Below are 18,891 nucleotides of genomic sequence, written 5' to 3'. Positions count from 1 at the left end.
CTATGTGAACGGAAAAATAAAAAAGTTATGGCTCAAGGAAGGTAGGAAAGAAAAAAGAAAATACAAAAATGAAAAAAACTCCGGTATCCTAAAGGTTAAAGGGGCTATTTAACCCATATTATGCCCCTCACGTCCCAGGCGCCGCATACAGATAATACTTATGCCCAATGAGGGGGTACAGCCTATAGCAGGCCGCGTCGGAAATGAGCCTCCCTAGCGTCACCCGCGATGCTAGGGAGGCTCATTCCCATTGTGGCCTTCTATTGACTGCCCCCCATGTCGGTGGATGTTGCGTGACTGGAGGCAGGCAGTGGCGGCTGTGCGGGTATCAGAAGCAATGCTGGTGCCGGGGAATGAGGTAAGTAAAGTGCACGGGCATTTTCGGGGTATTATAGGGGTTGGATAACCCCTTTAACTCCTTGCTGCTGATGCTGAGTGTGTACATAGCCACCAATCATACCCCCCTGCAAGGTGACTGATGTGATGGGGAACGGGGGGCTCTGTAGGCTCATAGAGGACTCAAGAGTGTGTACTTCCCCCCTGCCCCTGGTGGGGGAAGGGGGGGGGGGGAGTAGGAGAAAAGCATACTGTCCTCCTGAGTCCTCTAGGAGCCTACAGGGTGCCCCCCCCAAACCCCACTGCTTGATGCTGCCCTCCCCCCATCAAGAATAATACCCATATCCAACCAACCATATATTAACTTTCTATGAAGTCTGCTGGGGGAGCTGCACTCACTGGTTGATGACTTGAAGTTGAGGCAGATGGCGGGAAGAACGTGGGCGCAGAGGAGAACTGCCAAGCCGGGTGCGCACCTCTGTGTATGGTTGAGCGGTCCTGCTCCTGCTGCCTGCCAGCGATACACTGGCCAATCAGCAGCAGAATCTTTGTGTTGCTAAAAGCTGATTGGCCAGTGTGAAATGCAGCAGACGCAGGAGGGAGCCCGCAGCCTGGATCAGATGGAGGTCAGACAGGGAGGGAGGGGTCACGTGTGCATTAGCCAAGGTGCAGGGGGAGGGGGCGGGGCCGGTTGTTGCCAGAGGGTGGGAAAACACAAGTGGGCACTTCCATGCGCTTTGGGCCCCCCTGTGCAGCCAGCACCATAGCAAAGGTGTGGTCTGCCTATATTGGCAGTATGCCACTGGTTGAGAGAGTCCAGGAAGTAGAGATAAGCAAGAATCGGCGAAGCATTGTAACAGGAGTAGTAGGGGATCAGTAAGGTGAATATCACTTGTTTTTTGCCTTTTTTGATCCATTTTTTTCCAGGCTGGAGGTTTTTAAGACCTCATACACATATTATGGCTTTGTACAACCTCTCAATTGATGGGGTCATGATATAATGCCCACAGACTTCTATAAAGTTCTACTGCACTTCTCTCCATGTGCTTCCATAAATGCTATATGCACAAGTCTCTGCCATGTGCATGAGGCTCAAAGGGGTTTTCCAAGTGTTTAATACTGGTGACCAATAGTCAGGATAGGTCAGCAGTATCCCTTTGTTGGGGGTCTGACTCCCAAAACCTCTTTTGACCAGCTGCTTGAAGAGGTTGTGGCCTCTTTACAGCTTACTAATCTTAGTGCCGTCCATTGGATAGTGGACGTGCTTGGTATTGTAGCCCATGCCCTTTCACTTTAATGGGACTGAGCTGCACCTAGGTTAGTGATGGCTAACCTCCGGCACTCCATCTGTGGTGAAACTACAACTCCCAGCATATTCCATTCATTTATATGGAGTTCTGAGAACAGCCAAGCAAGTGTGCATCTTGGGAGTTGTAGTTTTACCACAGCTGGAGTGCCAGAGGTTAGCCATCACTGGTCTAGGCCTTGTGACATTACTGACCTCGGAAAGGTTGTGGCTCTCCTGCAAGTAGCAAAACCTCTTCAAACTGCTGATTGTAAAGGATGCCAGAAAATTGACCCATCTGATCAGATACTGGTGCCCAATCCTGAGCATGTCATAAGTTTTAAACACTCAAACAACTCTTCTAACTCTATGTGACCACATTTTGATTACGTAGACTGTGGTAGTTTCCAAAAATGGTGTAATACAGTGTCTCTGTGTACAGTCACTCCTATATACATTCTCAAAATTGTGATATCACAACAGTGCACTAAACAAAATCTCCATTCTGCTGCCCCTCTACTGTAGTTTCAGAAACTTCCGTCTCTGCCATCAGCTATGAAAATTCCGGAATAGTTAGCCATATCTGAAACGACCATTGGCAAATGATCACATGTGACTGAAATATTGGGATATTTATGAACCTCAGACCTTAAAAACATTGGCTAAGGGGCTATATTAGGCTAGGGTATATCAAACAATAGTGTGCTATTATATCATAATATACATTATAATATATGTAGAAAATATCAATAACAAATAAGCCTGAATGAAAAATACCCATAAAAATAAAATCTGCTATCTTAATGCTGTAACTAATATTGACCAGTGCACTACACTGCATCATATACCGTAATTGCTAAGAATTCCCTGTATAATCGTGTAAAATGCTAAATATGTTTAAACCATAGGAATTTTCTGGAACATACTCTTTCTATTTATAAATGTAATAATGAGGTACAGTTATGAGCATGGAGTATAGAAAGTAAAAAGTGAAAGTGAATATTCACCTTTGAACATCATCAAAATAGATGCAAAATTCAGATTTATTTTTTAATATATCGTTAAAGCGGTCAGGGTTCCAAATCCTTTGCATAAAACTAGCATTAAAATATTCTGGCTGCCACTAGAGGGAGCTTAGAAGCTTACTGTTTACAGTTTATACATTGGACTTCATAATAACACAGTATGCATTAAGCTCTTAAGCTCCCCCTAATGGTAGCTGTAGGTAATTATGATTTTTTTGGGTTATTTATTCACTGTTTTGGCAAGGAGTTTTGGACTCTATAATAACAACTGATCTCTGACCACAAAAAAATTAAAAAAATAAAAAAATATATAAAAGTAATCAGCAAGTAATGTTAAATCTAAAAAAGACATAATGCTTTGATGGGGACTCACGTCATGGCTTTATACACAATAGATTAGCCCCAGTTTGCTCCAGACAATGTTTTATAATTAAAGAAGGAAGCATCTGTGATACTTCAGAGGTCAATGGTATCTATTATAAACTAGCATAAAGTATGGTACCTTTAGTAACTGCCGAATTCAGGGTCATAACTAACATATAACAAGCTTATTGGATGACTTCCAGACCTATCTATTTTGTATAAAGCCTATGGTTTTCTTTTTTCTCCAGAAGAGATACTGTGGTGACATTATGCATCAACTCTGATTTTGCCATGTTCTCCCTGATAATGGTTTTCAGGTTCTTCCTCCTCAAGGGGAACCTAAAATAAATCATATAGTTACCATAAGACAATGACTCAAGTAAAGATCATGTTTAAAATATGTGTCACATCTAAGGTTCATCATATCGTGCAGGAATGTCACTGCTGTGATGTCCTCTTCATCCCTAGTGATGGTCCTAATATGTATGCAAAAGATCACTGAGAATGTGAGAAGGTTAATGGGGAAAAGAGGAGATAGGAAAGAGGCTAAAGAAGTGGAGTTAGAGAATGAGAGAGATAAGACCCAAAGGTGAGAGGAAAACACAGTTGAGGAGCGCAAAGGTGAAGAGGTCAGGACAGAGGTAAAGACGAGATTCATAAGAATGGGTGTGAGAAGAAGAGAGATGAAAAGACAAGAGGTGGGAAGAGGTAAAAGAGGAGGGGGTGGAAAGGTGAGAGTTGAAGAGAAGTGGAAGTGAAAGAGGTGAGGGACTATAAAAGGGAGGGGTAAAAAAGGGAAAAATGAAAACGGGAAAGGTGAGAAGTGGATTGGAGATGTGAGGAGGGAAGAGAGCAGGTACACTGTAAATAGGGGAGGAGAGGTAAGGAGGTGATAGAAGAGGTCAAAAATGGGGATGTGAGGTGGGGAAAGGACAGGTGCGGGCAAGGGAGGGAAGGATGTTACCGGAGACGTAGGATGCAGATAGTAACTGAAGGGAAGGAATTGAGAGGTAAAGAACAAGAAAGGAGTGGATAGTAGGAGAGGTGATAAGGACAGGGAAAAGGTGACAGGAGAGGAGAAGATATAAGGGTGGAAGTGAGGAGGGAAGTAATGAAAATAGCAGAGGTACAGTAAGGAGGAAGGAAGAGAAAGGTGAAAAGGGAGAAAAGCCGAGATATGTAAGAAGGGAAAAGGAATGGAAGGGAAAGGATAACTGAAGAGTGATAAGGAAGGGGAGAGGTGAAGTGAGAAGGATGAGAAGAGCAGAGTTATAGGAGAGGAGGAATAAAAAGAGTGGGAAAGGATGGGGAGATGAGGGTGAAAGACAGGGAGGAGGGAAAAGAGAAGAATAAAACTAGCTGCCTGCAGAGGGAGCTAGAGGGAAATCAGTGTACAGAAATGTATACAGTTAACATTGAACTTAATGGAAGCTGAGCTCCCTCTTGTGTCAGAAAAAGACACAGGTTTATGTTAGGAATAGAAAAGGTTACGTGTGGTGCCTACTCGACCCAGGTCCCATAGCAGTCATACTACTGTGACAGATATACATTTTACTGAACTGAACTCTCAGCTCCTGTTGTCATGTGTGAAGTATTTGAAAGCAACATCATAGGCTGCTGTGTGTTACCATAGTGTGATACTATGTTATAATGCAACATCAGACTGTTCAGAACAATATGCTGTCAGAGCATACTGGGAGTTGTAGTTATAGCAAGGGATAAGTTGAGTGAGAAAATGAAGCAACCCTTGTAGATACCTTCAATAAATGGTCTTTGATAGGATGGCTTTACTTACCTCCCAGTATATGGTATCATCATAGCAGTTCTGATCAGGTGGTTGCCCCAAGAATGGCAACTTTAATATGAAGCCTTGAAAGTGGGACACAAGAAAAGAAAGCAAAAATTAACTTGATAAACTCAGAAAATTACATAAAAATTGTACTTTAATCTCTGACGATCAAAGCAATTGCTATCTAGAAGATATATCTTTAGCTGTTAAGGCTGTATTACACTTGCCGATTTTTCGGCAGTTGATCGCTATGGAGAATTCGTAGTGTAATACTGCCGCCAATTGCCCGATGTACGAGCGTTTGCTTGCATAAAAATCATCAGTTGTAAGCGGCAGAGTGTGTTGTCTAATTATGATCTGCCGCTGGCAAAACACAATGCAGCATGGGGACGAGCGATGGCATAATGGTCACGCCTCCTCATTCTGCGGAGGAGATTGCTGCATGTAATAGCAGCAGTCGTCTCCGCTAGCTAGAAGGCGACAGTTGCTTGCTCAATTGGCTTGTGTAACACAGGCTTTAGGCATGTGTTTACTGACAAACTCTTGAATGGATCTATAAGCAAAAAAAACAATAGCATAGATTAGTGATGAGCAAAGTTATGAAAAATTAGATTTTGCTGCTTCCCCAAATTTCACAAAGAAATTTAATTTGTGACGAAACGCATTCCTTTGTATGTAGCGGGCGCAATGACAGGGAATGGCAATCGCACTACCTCTTCCATTAAACCCCTTAGATACCGCGTTCATCACTGATTGCATCCATTTGCATCCATCTGTGAGCAAATAAATGAGGCAAGTATGCATTTTATTTTTATTTTTTTACACCATTTCAGGGAAAATAGATTTGTTACAACAAAGCGTGAGGAATTTTGGCTTCGTGGTAAATCAAATTTTTCCTGAAATTCATATCGAAGTCAATACATTTGGCTTCGATTCACTCAACACTAGCATAGATGCCAACAGTCCAGAATTTGCATGGACTGTCCCTAATTTTTCAGAGACAGTCATGGCAATTACAGGGCTGACAATAGGCAGGGCTTATGGAAGTAGTGACAATAAGTCAGCAGTCCGGTGCGGGTTAGGGATTTCCTGGAATCGAGGCTTACATGTCCTCAATTTAATAGAGAATGTGGACTGGTATCTGGGCATTATGACTGTACACACCTGTAATGACACCTCCAACAACAGCGACAGCAAAGGTGGCAGCCAAAGCAGCTCCTTGAATAACGGGAGAATAGCTGGAAAATATGACAAATGTTGTTGTTATGGATCAATCAGATTTTGCGAATACATACGTTGCATGATATGTAAGACTTGCCAGCAACAGACAAGATTAGTTAGATGCCAGGGCACATTTGGTTTTGTTGCCCTATGGAAATCTTGATAAAGATATGCTTGTTGAGCAGGGGTGGTGTAGACATGAAGCACACTGTGAATATAACTTGGAGGATTTGTAGGAGTTCCCCTTCCTTAATGGTGTTTTCCAGGCTTTTGATATTGATGACTTATCCTCATGTGATAGGTCATTAGTATCTGATCGATGAGGGCTCATCTCGCCATTGCACTTTGAATAGAATAGGAAGCACAGCTCTGTACAAAGTGCAAGTTTTAGCACCAGAGGCTTCAAGGAACAGCTGATTGGTGAGAGAGCGGGCCATTGGACCCTCACCAATTGCATATCAAAAACCTATCCTTAGGATCAGGATCCTAGAAAACCTCTTTAAGCAGTTTAAATATGTGTAAATACATAACTATGTTGTTTTTTGGCATTATTGTTATTAAAATGGTGATGCTTCTGGAGGAGGTGAAGACAGCTGAGTATGTAGTGGGAGGTCCATAGTAAGCATATTGTGTGGGATGGTACAGCCCTAAGACGTGAAAAATGCAAATGTGTGGCTGCCTGTCCCACTTGGATGGAACCTGGGAAAATTGGTCTCAGAGAACCCCCCCCCCCCAAGAAGGGATGATTTGAGAGATCTAGCCAAAAAGCTGCTGGTAGGTGTTAAAAAAAAGCCATCAAACAAAAGAGACAGGTGGTGCCAAAGATAAGGAGGTTGTCAGCAAGACCACATGGCTGTGGTGTACTGGGTCATCAGAGATGGCATAACGTACTGTCCTCAGTTTTAACCACAGGAGAGGATATGGCCTTTAGGAGGACAGATGAGCAGTGACTGCATATTGGTGGATTATCATACAACATGTGAGTCTCCATCTTGATCACACCTGTGTTCAAGACAACCTCTCAATCAAGGTTGCCAACCTGAATGTTTATTTATTTTGAACAACTTATCCCAAAATCACGGACTGGCAAAAATTTTAGGGACAAATGGGAAGACCATAATAAATGATAACTATTATTAGTAATACATGTCTATAGCTCAGTATTCTGATAAGAACTTATTACCAGCTTTTACTGTGAGCTGTAAATTGATGATAATTACCACAAAAATCTATTTAAGTACCACCAGCCTTTAAAGAAATCACAGACACATCAACTTTTTTTCACGGACACAGAAAAAAGTTGTCAATTTTTACAGACTGTCCAGATTTTATCATAAGGAGAATTGCAGAAAGTGGGTTGGAGAATTTCCTAGACTTGTCGCTGTCATGTTGACCAGAAGCCCATGCTGAATTAGTTTGTTTAATGGTTATTTTTGGTATTTAACAGTGTCAGGATGTGCTATCCGGTGTCCAAGAAGGCCCCTCAAATATGGTGCCCGGGACAGCCCAGGAAAAAAGTTGGGGGGTTGTAAGGATCAGGAACTCTCTTCCTTAAGTAGTTGTGACACAGTTGTGTATATGTTTTAAGTAGAGATGAGAGACTTTCTCAAAAATTTGATTCTGCCTTTTGTGATCCCTCTTTCCCAGAGTTCCTTGGTCCATGTCCTAACACGTGCAGCAGCCATTTTAGGAAAAAATGCATTTCGTTACCACGAAGCGTGAGGAAATTTGGAGTAAATTGAATTTTTCCTGAAATTCAGATCGGGTTCCACTTTGTCAACTTTGATTTGCTCATCTCTAGTTTTAAATGCATATCTAAGTTGTTTTATGACTGTCGTGAAGATTGCCATGTGTATACTGGGAGGTCCATTGTGGTCATATTGGATGGCACAAAGAGCATATGTAAATGTAAGGTGGCATGTTCTACTCCTTTGGAGCCTCTGAAAAGGTACTTGAGGCTGACCCAATCCAGCTAAACTGGTTTGTCTGTTACAAGTAGTGGTGCCCAGTGCAAGAGGTAACATTGGAGCATGGGAGGACACGTGTCATGTGGGAGTCCTGTGCTGAACTCTGGCTAAATTGAGCTACACAGAAGGGTTAAACGTCTATCCTATAGCACTGAATTCAACACGGAGCTCACCACTAATGCCTACCATTCCTATTGTAATCTGTTTGGTTTTTGTACCTCTCACCTGTGACGTGTATGGGATGTTTCCAGTAAAAAAAAAAAGCTTACTCTATTAAATTTTAAGATTTAACAATGGGTTAAAATAAATGATAAATGTGCAAAATAATGATAATAATAATAATAATGTACTTCTTTTTCACAAATTTGACATTTTCTTGTCATATATGCATGAGGAAGAATACAAATGACCAGCAGATCTTATTAGCATTAAAAGGAAGTCACTCACTTGGGTTTCGCCCCAACGGCTGTGGCTACAACACCTGCGATCCCACCCATAATTCCTGGTAAACCATGCAGGTTGTGTACACCACATGTGTCTTGAATCCGAAGCTTGGAAGCGAAAATTGGCTGAAAGAGATATTGTGAATGAGAACAAAGTCAATTCAGAGATTTCTACATAACGAAAAATAAAGAGATAAAAATATTACATAACATGAGTATATGTAGATATGCAAATGTATCCTTCCTTTCCTTGGCTAAGGGAACTTCTGAAATGTATTGTGCAAGATGACAATTTTTTTACAAAAACATTATTTCAAGATATTTTGCCACTAGACGTCTATCTTACATTTTGCCACCCGGTGGTTTTCATTTGACTTGCTACCTGTCAAGCATTTTGCTAGCATATCAAGATACTGTGTTGAATTTATTTAGTGAGATACTGGAGTATTTATAGGGGCTATCCTTTGAAGCAAACCTTTCTTTATATGCCATATTAGGGCATATGGACATCATAGAGTGAGGCCCCCACTCGGGGACCCCATCTATGAGCCTAAACAGAGTGTCTCCTGATCAAATGGACCTCAGTAGGCCATCTATAACAATACATGGTTGTAATTAATTTGAATAGCTGCTATGATATACTCCATTTGCTTTTTGGCAGCCACTGGAGGGGAAATTCCTGTCTGACCTCTCCTAAAGTGGTGGGAGAGGAACCTGGGGCGATGAGACAACCCCTTAACCAAATCTGATATAAGGTAAGGGTGGACACATCTGTATATAACAGTCTAGTGGCAATATTTAAGCTGGTTTCACATGAATGAAGCATCCCACGCCAGAGTAGTGGAACAATGCAAAGAGAAAAAGTAAAAAGTAAAAAATGTGCTCTTCTTAAATCTGTATATTGCTTGTACTGCATGTATTTGCACAGGGTATTGATAGGTCATATCCATAGCCACCACAAGATGGGGCTGGTGTCACCTACCATATATAGTGAGGGAAAAACATTCTAGTCAGTCAGTCTAGCCAGATTTAGATAGATGCGGCAAGTAAGTATTCGGTGTGGGCAAATTTTTTACAGGTGATTCATGTGATTTGAAGGCAGTCTTTGCAATACCTATTATACACAGTAGTGACACGCCCCCAGACGAAGGAATCAGTCGAAACGCGCATCAGGGTGGAGACATTCCCTCTTGATTCAAGGTTTTGTATGGGTGGGTTATTGTTCTCATGCATTTTCACATCGATCCGCTTGGACATTACATGAGACTTATGTCCAGCACTTGGCGTTGCACTGTGCACTTTAGTACCAGTTGTATTTGGATAACCATTCAGTTAGATAATATTGTGATTTGGGTTTGTTCTCATGTGTAATACTCTGAGCATATCACTATCGTTCTGACCTTATTGACAATTGAAATATTTTGTATAGTAATCTTATAGGGTCTTATGTGCTATATATTGTGTATATGCACTGTACACCTCAATTTGCATATTGAATTCCTTATAAGAATTACTCATATTGTAGTTTAGTGCAGATATACTGAACTGATAGTGATGTTGTTGTGTTATTTATCTGATTTGGTTTTGTCCCACCCAAGCTTAATGTACAGTATATGGACGGTAAATCATGTATTTGATATATTGTAGAATTATGTGATTCTACAATATATCGAAGATATGTTTCCTTGAGGTATGTGTCTTTTTGTAATGTGTCTCACTTTTAATTACTGTATGTGATTTTAGTGATACATTAATAAAGTACCTATTTTTAGATATTTGGGTTTTGGAATATTTTTTGGTAGGTTGTATCATTAGCTCCGCTGGTCGTGTGGATAGCCTATGAACTGCTTATGGTTGTGTATGCAATACAGCTACAAACCCCAACCCCACTAGAGGTCTATTGACTGAAACTAACCGCATCATAGGGATCAGCTAGGATTTGTATCCATAATATAGGCCCAAAAAAATTCAATTTGTATCACGTCTTGGCTTTAGTCCCTTTCATTTGGGAACAGGCCACTTAGGTTTGTACTCACAGTTAAGAACTTGAATCCCAAAGTAGAGATTATTCCAGCAAGAAAACCAATAGTCATTGCTCCAAAAGGTCCAATATTCATGTCAGCACAGGTACCTACTGCGACACCTCCAGCCAGGGTGGCATTCTGGATATGAACCTGTATGGGACAAGACAGTGACCTCAGGCATGTTGATCATTTAGAATTGACTTTGTTTATTCAGGAAAAAAATATATTTTAAAAAATATGCAAGAATAAAAGTTTACAGATGCAGTAGACCTGAGTTTGTCTAAGGGCATTTCATCAAAACATATATAGGTACCAAAGACAACTTTGGATCCATATTTTAAAATGATTTTAAAGTTTAAAAATCAAATCCCAAAGTTATTCACCGAAGTCTTGTAAGTCTTTGGTGATAACTGACTTCACCTCACCAGAGCCCATACATTTTAATGCCGTACGGAGATAGGTCTCTGTACACCATTAAAACTACGGTTGGAGCGATTTGACTTCAGATCTAGGATCCGAAGCTCGATTCGCTCAACACTACCCCTCATAGCCCAATCTGTTAGCAGGACGGGGGTCCCATTACTCCTGTTGTACAGTAGAACCTCTGTCAAGGCAAAGAGAAGAAAATGCACTGGAGAGTCAGACTATGTCCATTATTGTCTACAGTTAAAAGTCAGAGCTAGTGTGGAATACCCCTTTAACATCCCCACCACCACCATTCATTCTAAACAGTGTTTGTGCAGGCAGGAAAGGACAATACTGTGTTTAATTAACACTGCTCGCAGCAGTGTAGCTTCAGAAATGTGTGTGGAGGGCACTTCTGAGAGCTATTTCTGATGCTGTCATTGGGTTACAGCCACAAGTTTTGTAATATTGTAATTAATTGCAAGTTACAATTAAGCTGTATATACCTGTAGCTTTATTCCAGACCTGATTTCTAATAGCTGTGTCTCTTCATGTATCTCACCTAGCACTGGTCTTGTTTCAAAGCTTAAACTGTCAACTATCAAACAAGACCTGACTCATATCTGTATGTGCTACCCAACTCAAGATATAAATGTTTAATATAGGCCTGATTTAGCTGGCTGTGATCTCAGCCAGCCTGGGGGGAGAGGGGACAGTGGGGAGTGCTGACAGACTGCATAAGGAGATACTGTACTTGACCCCAGCGCCGGTTCTAGGTGAAATGGAGCCCTGGGGCGAAAAACAATAAGGGGCCTCCTCCCCCCCAAAATGCACATTTCTCCAGTCACACCGACTCCAAACAGAACCAGGGCGGGCTAGTACACTGGCACGGGTGAGATGTGCCTGGGATGGATTCGATCCAGTTTAATTAACCAACCTACCAGTAACTGTCCCCCACCCCCCACAAATGCACATTTCTCCAGTCCAACTGACTCCAAACATAACCAGGGCGGGCTAGTACACTGTCACTGGGACGGGTGAGATGGTGCCTGGGATGGATCCCGATCCAGTTTAATTAACCAAATTACCAGACTGGTAGGTTGGTTGATTAAACTGGATTGGGATCCATCCCAGGCACCATCTCACCTGTCCCAGTGCCAGTTTACTACCAGTCCGCCCCGGTCCGTTTTGGACAGTTGGACTGGAGAAATGTACATTGGGGGGGGGGGGGCAGTTACTTGTAGTACCAGTAACTGGCCCCCCCCCCCCCCAATGCACATTTCTCCAGTCCAACTCCAACTGACTCCAAACAGAACCAGGGCCGCAGGGCAGGCTACACTGGGACGGGTGAGATGGTGCCTGGGACTAAGTGAGTGGGAAACTGGGAATCAATGAATCCGATCCAGTTTAATTAACAATAACCAACCTACCAGACAGAACTGGTCTGTTCTGTAGACTGTACTTGGAAGTGGAACTTGGCTGGCTGCCTGTCTTCTGTGGGCCGGGGGCCTTCCCTGGAGCTGGCAGAGTCAGATTGTTCAAGCTCCTTCTTTAAGTTCTCTGCTCTTGGGGGCAGAGCCTGTGGCAATATCAGCCAGATGCGAGACGTGCCTGCCTGTGCTGTGCATGACGCTCCAGTCTCAAATCTCTTAAAGAGACAGGCAGCGCAGGCAGAGCGGCCGCCGGCGCCCGGCAGGTGGGTCCCCTCCAGTTTAATTACATTACAACAGTCTCCAGACCGGACCGCCCGGGACTCCTGTGGGGTTATTATTAGCACTGTCTGCAGCGCCACCACACTATCCTGTCCGTCCCACACAGAATAGAATTATAGAATAGTAGTTGCGGGCCGGTGCTGGGGGCCCCCTAAGGAGTCGGGGGCCCGGGGGCAATTGCCCCCCTTGCCTCTATGGAAGCGCCGGCCCTGCATGATCCCAGGGGGAGGGTAACAAACTTTTGGCAAATGTGATCAATTTTGCTTCACCAATCAATCAAATTTGATGTGAGTGTTGGGGTGTTAATGAGGTTCTACAGAGAGAGAAAAATAGTTGCTTTCTTCTAGAGCCACAGTACATCACCAGTCCATGGGTTGTGTCTAGTACTGTAGCATAGCTCTGTTGAAGTAAATGTATTTACTAAACATCATTTCCGAGCATAATTCACTGACAGTTGTGGCGCTGTTTTTGGAAGAAATAAAAAGCCATGCTTTTCTAATCCTGAGCAAAATATCAAAGGGAAGAGTTGGCCATATGAACAAGAAAAATGCTACAAAGGACAAATCCAGCTCACCTGCATCTGTAATCATAACATTTTTTTCTACACACAATAGTATGACATTGAAATGACTGTCCATGTGGTCGTGGAGTAGATCATTATCAATATCTGTGAAATGGTGACACTATTCGTGCAATTTCATACCATGTCAAACTTTCCTTTGTGTTCTAGCAAGCTGGAGAAGGCATAAGCAGTAAGCACACAGGCCGCCAGCGAGAAGTAAGTGTTAATAATGGCCATCTCTTGGTTTGCTCCATGATCAGCAATGGCCGAATTGAAGCTTGGCCAAAACATCCACAGAAAGAGGGTTCCTGGAAAAAAAAAAAAAAAAAATATATATATATATGAGAATACCAGACTATGACTACATGTTTGTGACTAAGGATTCGTTGCTTCAATAATATGTGATTAACTGAATACCCATTTAATAACAATGATAAAAACAGCAGAAGAGGGGTGTGCTGATCATGTGGGAGGCAGAAAATTATATTCTGGTACATATGGAATGTGCACTAGCTGGCCTAAAAAAAATTATGTATGGCACACAAAGGTCTTCTAGGGCTCATATTTTTTTCTCTCTTGTCTTTCTCTCTTTTTTTTTTTTTATCAATAGTTTTCTCTGCTCCTCCCTTCAAGCTCTTCATGTAACACATAGATTGCAATAATAAATAATGTCAGCATGTATAGCTATGGATAAACACATGGTTGGTCTGCTAACAAACAGGCTGCTTAAAAATACACTTGGGTCATTTATAAAGCTGGTGTAAAGTAGAACTGGCTTAGTTGCCCATAACAACCAATCAGACTCCACCTTTCATTTTGCACAGCTCCTTTGGAAAATGAAAGGTGAAATCTGATTGATTGCTATGGGCCAGTTCCACTTTACGCCAGTTTGATAAATGACCCCAACTGTGCCGTCGGATTTTTCATGTTTTTAGAATAAAAAAAAAATCGCAAAACCTATTGGGGGAAGATGCCTGCCGGCGTTTAAACACACACTATGGTATTGGAAAAAAACTGTGGATTATTCTGAACAATCATCCAAAAATGATGCCTTAACAAGGACAGCTTCTACAGAGGACCCTATCTGGGATGGGTTTATACTATAACGAACTGTTATGCCTAAACGGCTACTAACCACTCTTGTCCCAGATACTAAGACTTAACTTTTACTTCTTTATTAAATCAAGTAAGAAAATGTGACAAGTGAGCTAGCTGAAAGATTAAAACTGACTGTACCCAGAGAGAGGTGCTATTAATGACTGGTATAAAGCGTATATGTGCAGGCGGGGGTGCACTGACCCGCACTGCCGTTCACCACAAACCCTGCTTTATTCGCTAGGGTATTGCACTGTGCTTGATATCTATTATCCCCCCACGATTGGGGTACACACAGATTGCAGTCTAGCGTCAATGGAGTACAGCAAATTAAAATCTAAATTCCGCCCCCCAACATGTTTCGCCAGCTTCATCAGGAGTAATGGGCAGACTTGAATGAAATGAACTGGTGGTGATGTGCATTGCAGCCTGTCAAGGGTTTTTCTAGCATATTGTGATATTGTACTGAATTGGTTTCATGAAAAATTTTAATATTTAACGCAATTCAAGCTAAGATAAATATGGTTACATCTGTACTATAGCCAAAGAAGCCATGACAAATATTATAGCAGCATGAGATGAGTGTTCTGACCTTGTGGGAGACATTGGCTTGTGCAGTCATGTGGTTAGACTAGCGAAGACATGGCTGCATGTGTTAGTGGTTGTTTTAGGATGTAGCAATGATAGAATATGCTGTAGCCAATAAAGCCCACCTAATGATTGCAGTAGCAGGAGATGATCTGATTTTGTGGGATACAGCAACCAGTCCACTCATATGGTTCTGAATTTGAGGACTACAGTTTTAAGAAGTTGAGAGTGAAAGAGTATCCTGTAGCCTATGAAACCATGAATATATGAGTGACCTGATCTTGCTGGAGGTAGTGACCTTAGTCATTTTGTTAGTGTGGACACATTGGTCAGTAGGTGATGTGTTGAAACATTTCAAAATGTTTACTTTGGGAGCCCTAGGTACTTTAGGCAGACATTGCATCAGATATTAACAGAATAACTTTTTCAGTAACTGTATAAACCTTAATTTTATTAATAATTTACATTTCATGATTACTCTGGCCGTGATTCAAGTAGCTGGGAAGGGGCTCTAGCAGGACAAACAAGGTTTTAGAAAGAAGCTCATGAATTGGCAAGAATTTGATTGTGACAGTTCATCTTTTAACTTAAAATTGTCCTTACTGTGACTCTCCATGACAAAGCCAAAAGTTGTGACAATTAAAAGGATGGTCTGGTAATCAAGATGAGTTTATTGATTTGTAAGAATTAATTTGTCTCATAAAGCAGGATTCTGCACCCGCATCGGGGTCTGTCTGAAGATGAGGACCCTCCACCCATTGCTTGATTGACAGAGCTGGACATCTCAGCCGACACTAACAATCTTGCGCCTGCGCTGCTGATACCAGAGGTGGCGCAAGTGCAGAGGCTTTGCTTCCAATACAGGAAGTAACTGCGCTGCTACACTTCTGGGTAGCGGTGCACATACAGTTGCGTCACCACCAGAAGCAGCAATTTTTAAAGGTGTTTGCCCAAATATTTCAACTGATGACCTATCCTCTAGATAAGTCATCAGTATCTGGATGGTGGGGGTCTGACACTCAGGACCCCTGCCGTTCAACTGCTTGAGAAGGCACTGACGCTTGTAGCTTAGTCTAGGCCATGTGACTTCACGGATGCTGTGAACAGTCAATGCCTGAGGATGCCTGACAGAGCAGGCTCAACCCAGATACATAATGGGTTGTAACTGGGCTATGATCGGGTGCTGAACCCCAGGACTGGAGAGCACAGGTAATGCAGAACTGTCCAAGTAGGAAAATTTTCAGCATTCAATACTGTTAAAGTGTTAAAATCACATGAAGAGGGGAACCATTAAAAAATTAAAAAATCCCATCGTGGATAACCAATTTAACATGAGCTTGATCACTTCTCTCATAGACTGCAATGGTTTACGATTGCAGCCTATGGGAGAATCAGTTTGTGAACTTTGCTATGGCAGGTTACAGAGCCTTTACCAGGCCCCAGGCTGCCATAACAACCAAATGTTACTTGTGATCTCCTCGGGTGGAAATCACAATTGATTACAACATCTGAGGGGTTAAAAATCTGTAATTAGAGTTAACATTGGTCACAAACTCAGCCATTGAATGTCTGCTGTGTAAAACAATGGACACCTGGTGGCTATAGCACCCCCTCAGCTTCAGAGCAGGCACCTCAGTGGTGCTCCACGAATCTGTCAGCAGATTTGTACCTATAATTAGAAGTGTTACTGAGGCTCACCAGTCGGTCAATATGGATGGAGGTGCTCAATCACCGGTACACCTAAAAACCGCGAGAATATAATGTATTGGAAAACAGTATTATGATGGCACACTCACATTTGGTTGGATAAATAGTATTTATTGATTTTAGTTGGGTATTCGATTGGCTTATTTAATTATAATTTTAATTCCTTAGACCAGTAAGGAACCAGTGAGGACTAAAGGAAATTCACCACTTGGAATTATTAATCATCCGCAAAGAACATATTCGTCTCAGCGAAAATCTTTTCAAATATCCCGCAGCGAAAGAGATTGGCCAATCAGGAACTATAACACCGTGTGACGTTGACCCGCATCATCATCACGTGCAACATCACATGGTAAGGCGAGCGATCACGTGGGACGCCACGCAGGTCCTTGCACAAAGGAGTACACCGTAACGGATGAAGAGGGGTAAAGTAAACCTTTCAAACTACTAACTATTCCTCCACATATGAATATATGTATTTCACCAAACAGGACGGATATATGAATAGACTACATCGGGAAACTATACAATAGACTCTATCTATATATATAATCAGCAAGTTACCTGCTCTACTATTAAAGGGCGGACGTTCCAATATTGGAAAATCCGACAAATAGAAGAAAAACTATTGCAGATTTCCTACCAGCAAATATCTGACATTGTTCTAAATACCACTCACACTATTTGAATCTATAATCAATAATGATTATCAATTTTTTATTGTGCACAATATATATTTGAGTGAACCAACACCAATTTTGCACTAATTTTTTACCTTATTTCTTGATTACATATTTTTTCACGTTTTTATATCATTACTTTTTTCACGCTTATTCTTGATTAAACCTATACTGGACTACCTTCTACTTACAACGTCACTGTACATGTACTGAAGAATATAAATACTCCGGAAAAACATCTTAACTATATGACTCTATATTCCAGGACTCATTGAATAGACTCTTTCAATACTTTGAACACTAGATACAACTTTAGTATATTTTTTATTTTTACTTTTACCTTTTTTATTTTTATTCCGCATATTCATTTTTATCCTATCTTTTAATATATGCCCAGATAATAATTTTTTATATATATAAATAATTAAAATTATAATTAAATAAGCCAATCGAATACCCAACTAAAATCAATAAATACTATTTATCCAACCAAATGTGAGTGTGCCATCACAATACTGTTTTCCAGTTTTGTACCTATGACACTGGCTGACCTGTGTCATGTGTGCTTGGCAGCTGAAGGCATCTGTGTTGGTCCCATGTTCATATGTGCCCGCATTACTGAGAAAAATTAAGCTTTAATATATGTAAATGAGCCTCTAGGAGCAATGGGAGCTTTACCATTACACCTATATACTCTGCTGCACCCTCTCCAATTTGAAGTACAGGCCAGACATGATTATGGTTACACTATCTGGCCCTGTCAGTCAAAGTGCAGAGAGAGCAGAGCCTCTAGGTGTAATGGCAACTGCCCCATTGCTCCTAGAATCTAATGTGCATACATTAAAACTTCATTTTTCTCAGCAATGTGATTTGGGGGTACTATCTATCCTTGGGGAGAGAGCACCTTAATCGGCATGAGGAGACTTATAGGCCATACAGGCTCCTCTCGAATTCTGAGAAGAAAGGGATGCAAATAAGCTCTTAACGAGCTCTGCCCCTAGTGCCACCAGATGTAAGGCAGCTATCTGACAAGTCAATGTTCAACCCGTTAAATAGACCTTGAGACATGACATTAAAAAGCCAGCACCTCATCTGCAGATAGCTATTTCGAGGTGATTGCCCTTCATCAGTGCAGAGCACCGACATCCTCTGACTTAGGCCTCTCACCTATTTAAGCCAGTACTTTCTGCTCTGCACTGATGAGGGGCAATCACCCCAAAACAGCTGTCTGCAGATGAGGTGTTGGCTTATTTAATATCCTAGTCATATCTCAAGGACTATTTAAAGGGTCTAACATTGACTTATAATATAGTGACCTTACATCTGGTGGCATTAGAGGCAGAGCTTGTTAAAAGCTAATTTGCATCCCATTCTTCTAAGCAATGCGGACACATATGAACATGGGACCAAGACAGATGCCTTTGGCTGCCAAGCGCACATGCAACGGGTTAGCCAGTTACAAATCTGCTGACAGATGCCCTTTAATGCACATGAAAAAGTCATTTATTTTTATATTTTCCATCTTTGAAGGTTGAAAGCATCATATTATTGATGTCATTGAATCTCTTTCATCAATGTATGATGAAAAGTTATGTAATTATCCAATAAGCTTTCTGTTTCTTTTTTAGTAATTCCCAAAATCTCTGCTTGCAGTCATTAAATAAGAATGCTATGATTGCACAGATTCAC

General features: G+C 41.6%; 1 protein-coding gene across 1 annotated transcript in view; it reads right to left on the bottom strand.

The window, feature by feature from the left end:
• Nucleotides 1-1,260: 1,260 nt before the first annotated feature.
• The window catches only part of RHAG (Rh associated glycoprotein), a 73,203-nt gene continuing 55,572 nt past the window's right edge, over nucleotides 1,261-18,891 (bottom strand). The window contains exons 5-10 of the mRNA XM_044288825.1: nucleotides 13,274-13,440; nucleotides 10,466-10,603; nucleotides 8,434-8,555; nucleotides 5,963-6,036; nucleotides 4,805-4,878; nucleotides 1,261-3,348 (exon numbers count right to left, since the gene is read on the bottom strand). Coding sequence (XP_044144760.1) covers nucleotides 3,277-3,348; nucleotides 4,805-4,878; nucleotides 5,963-6,036; nucleotides 8,434-8,555; nucleotides 10,466-10,603; nucleotides 13,274-13,440 — 647 coding nt within the window. The 3' untranslated portion in view covers nucleotides 1,261-3,276. The remainder of the gene's footprint in view (nucleotides 3,349-4,804; nucleotides 4,879-5,962; nucleotides 6,037-8,433; nucleotides 8,556-10,465; nucleotides 10,604-13,273; nucleotides 13,441-18,891) is intronic.

Source organism: Bufo gargarizans, chromosome 4, assembly GCF_014858855.1.
Source record: "Bufo gargarizans isolate SCDJY-AF-19 chromosome 4, ASM1485885v1, whole genome shotgun sequence".
NCBI lineage: Eukaryota > Metazoa > Chordata > Amphibia > Anura > Bufonidae > Bufo > Bufo gargarizans.
This window is presented reverse-complemented; position numbering and strand designations above follow the sequence as displayed.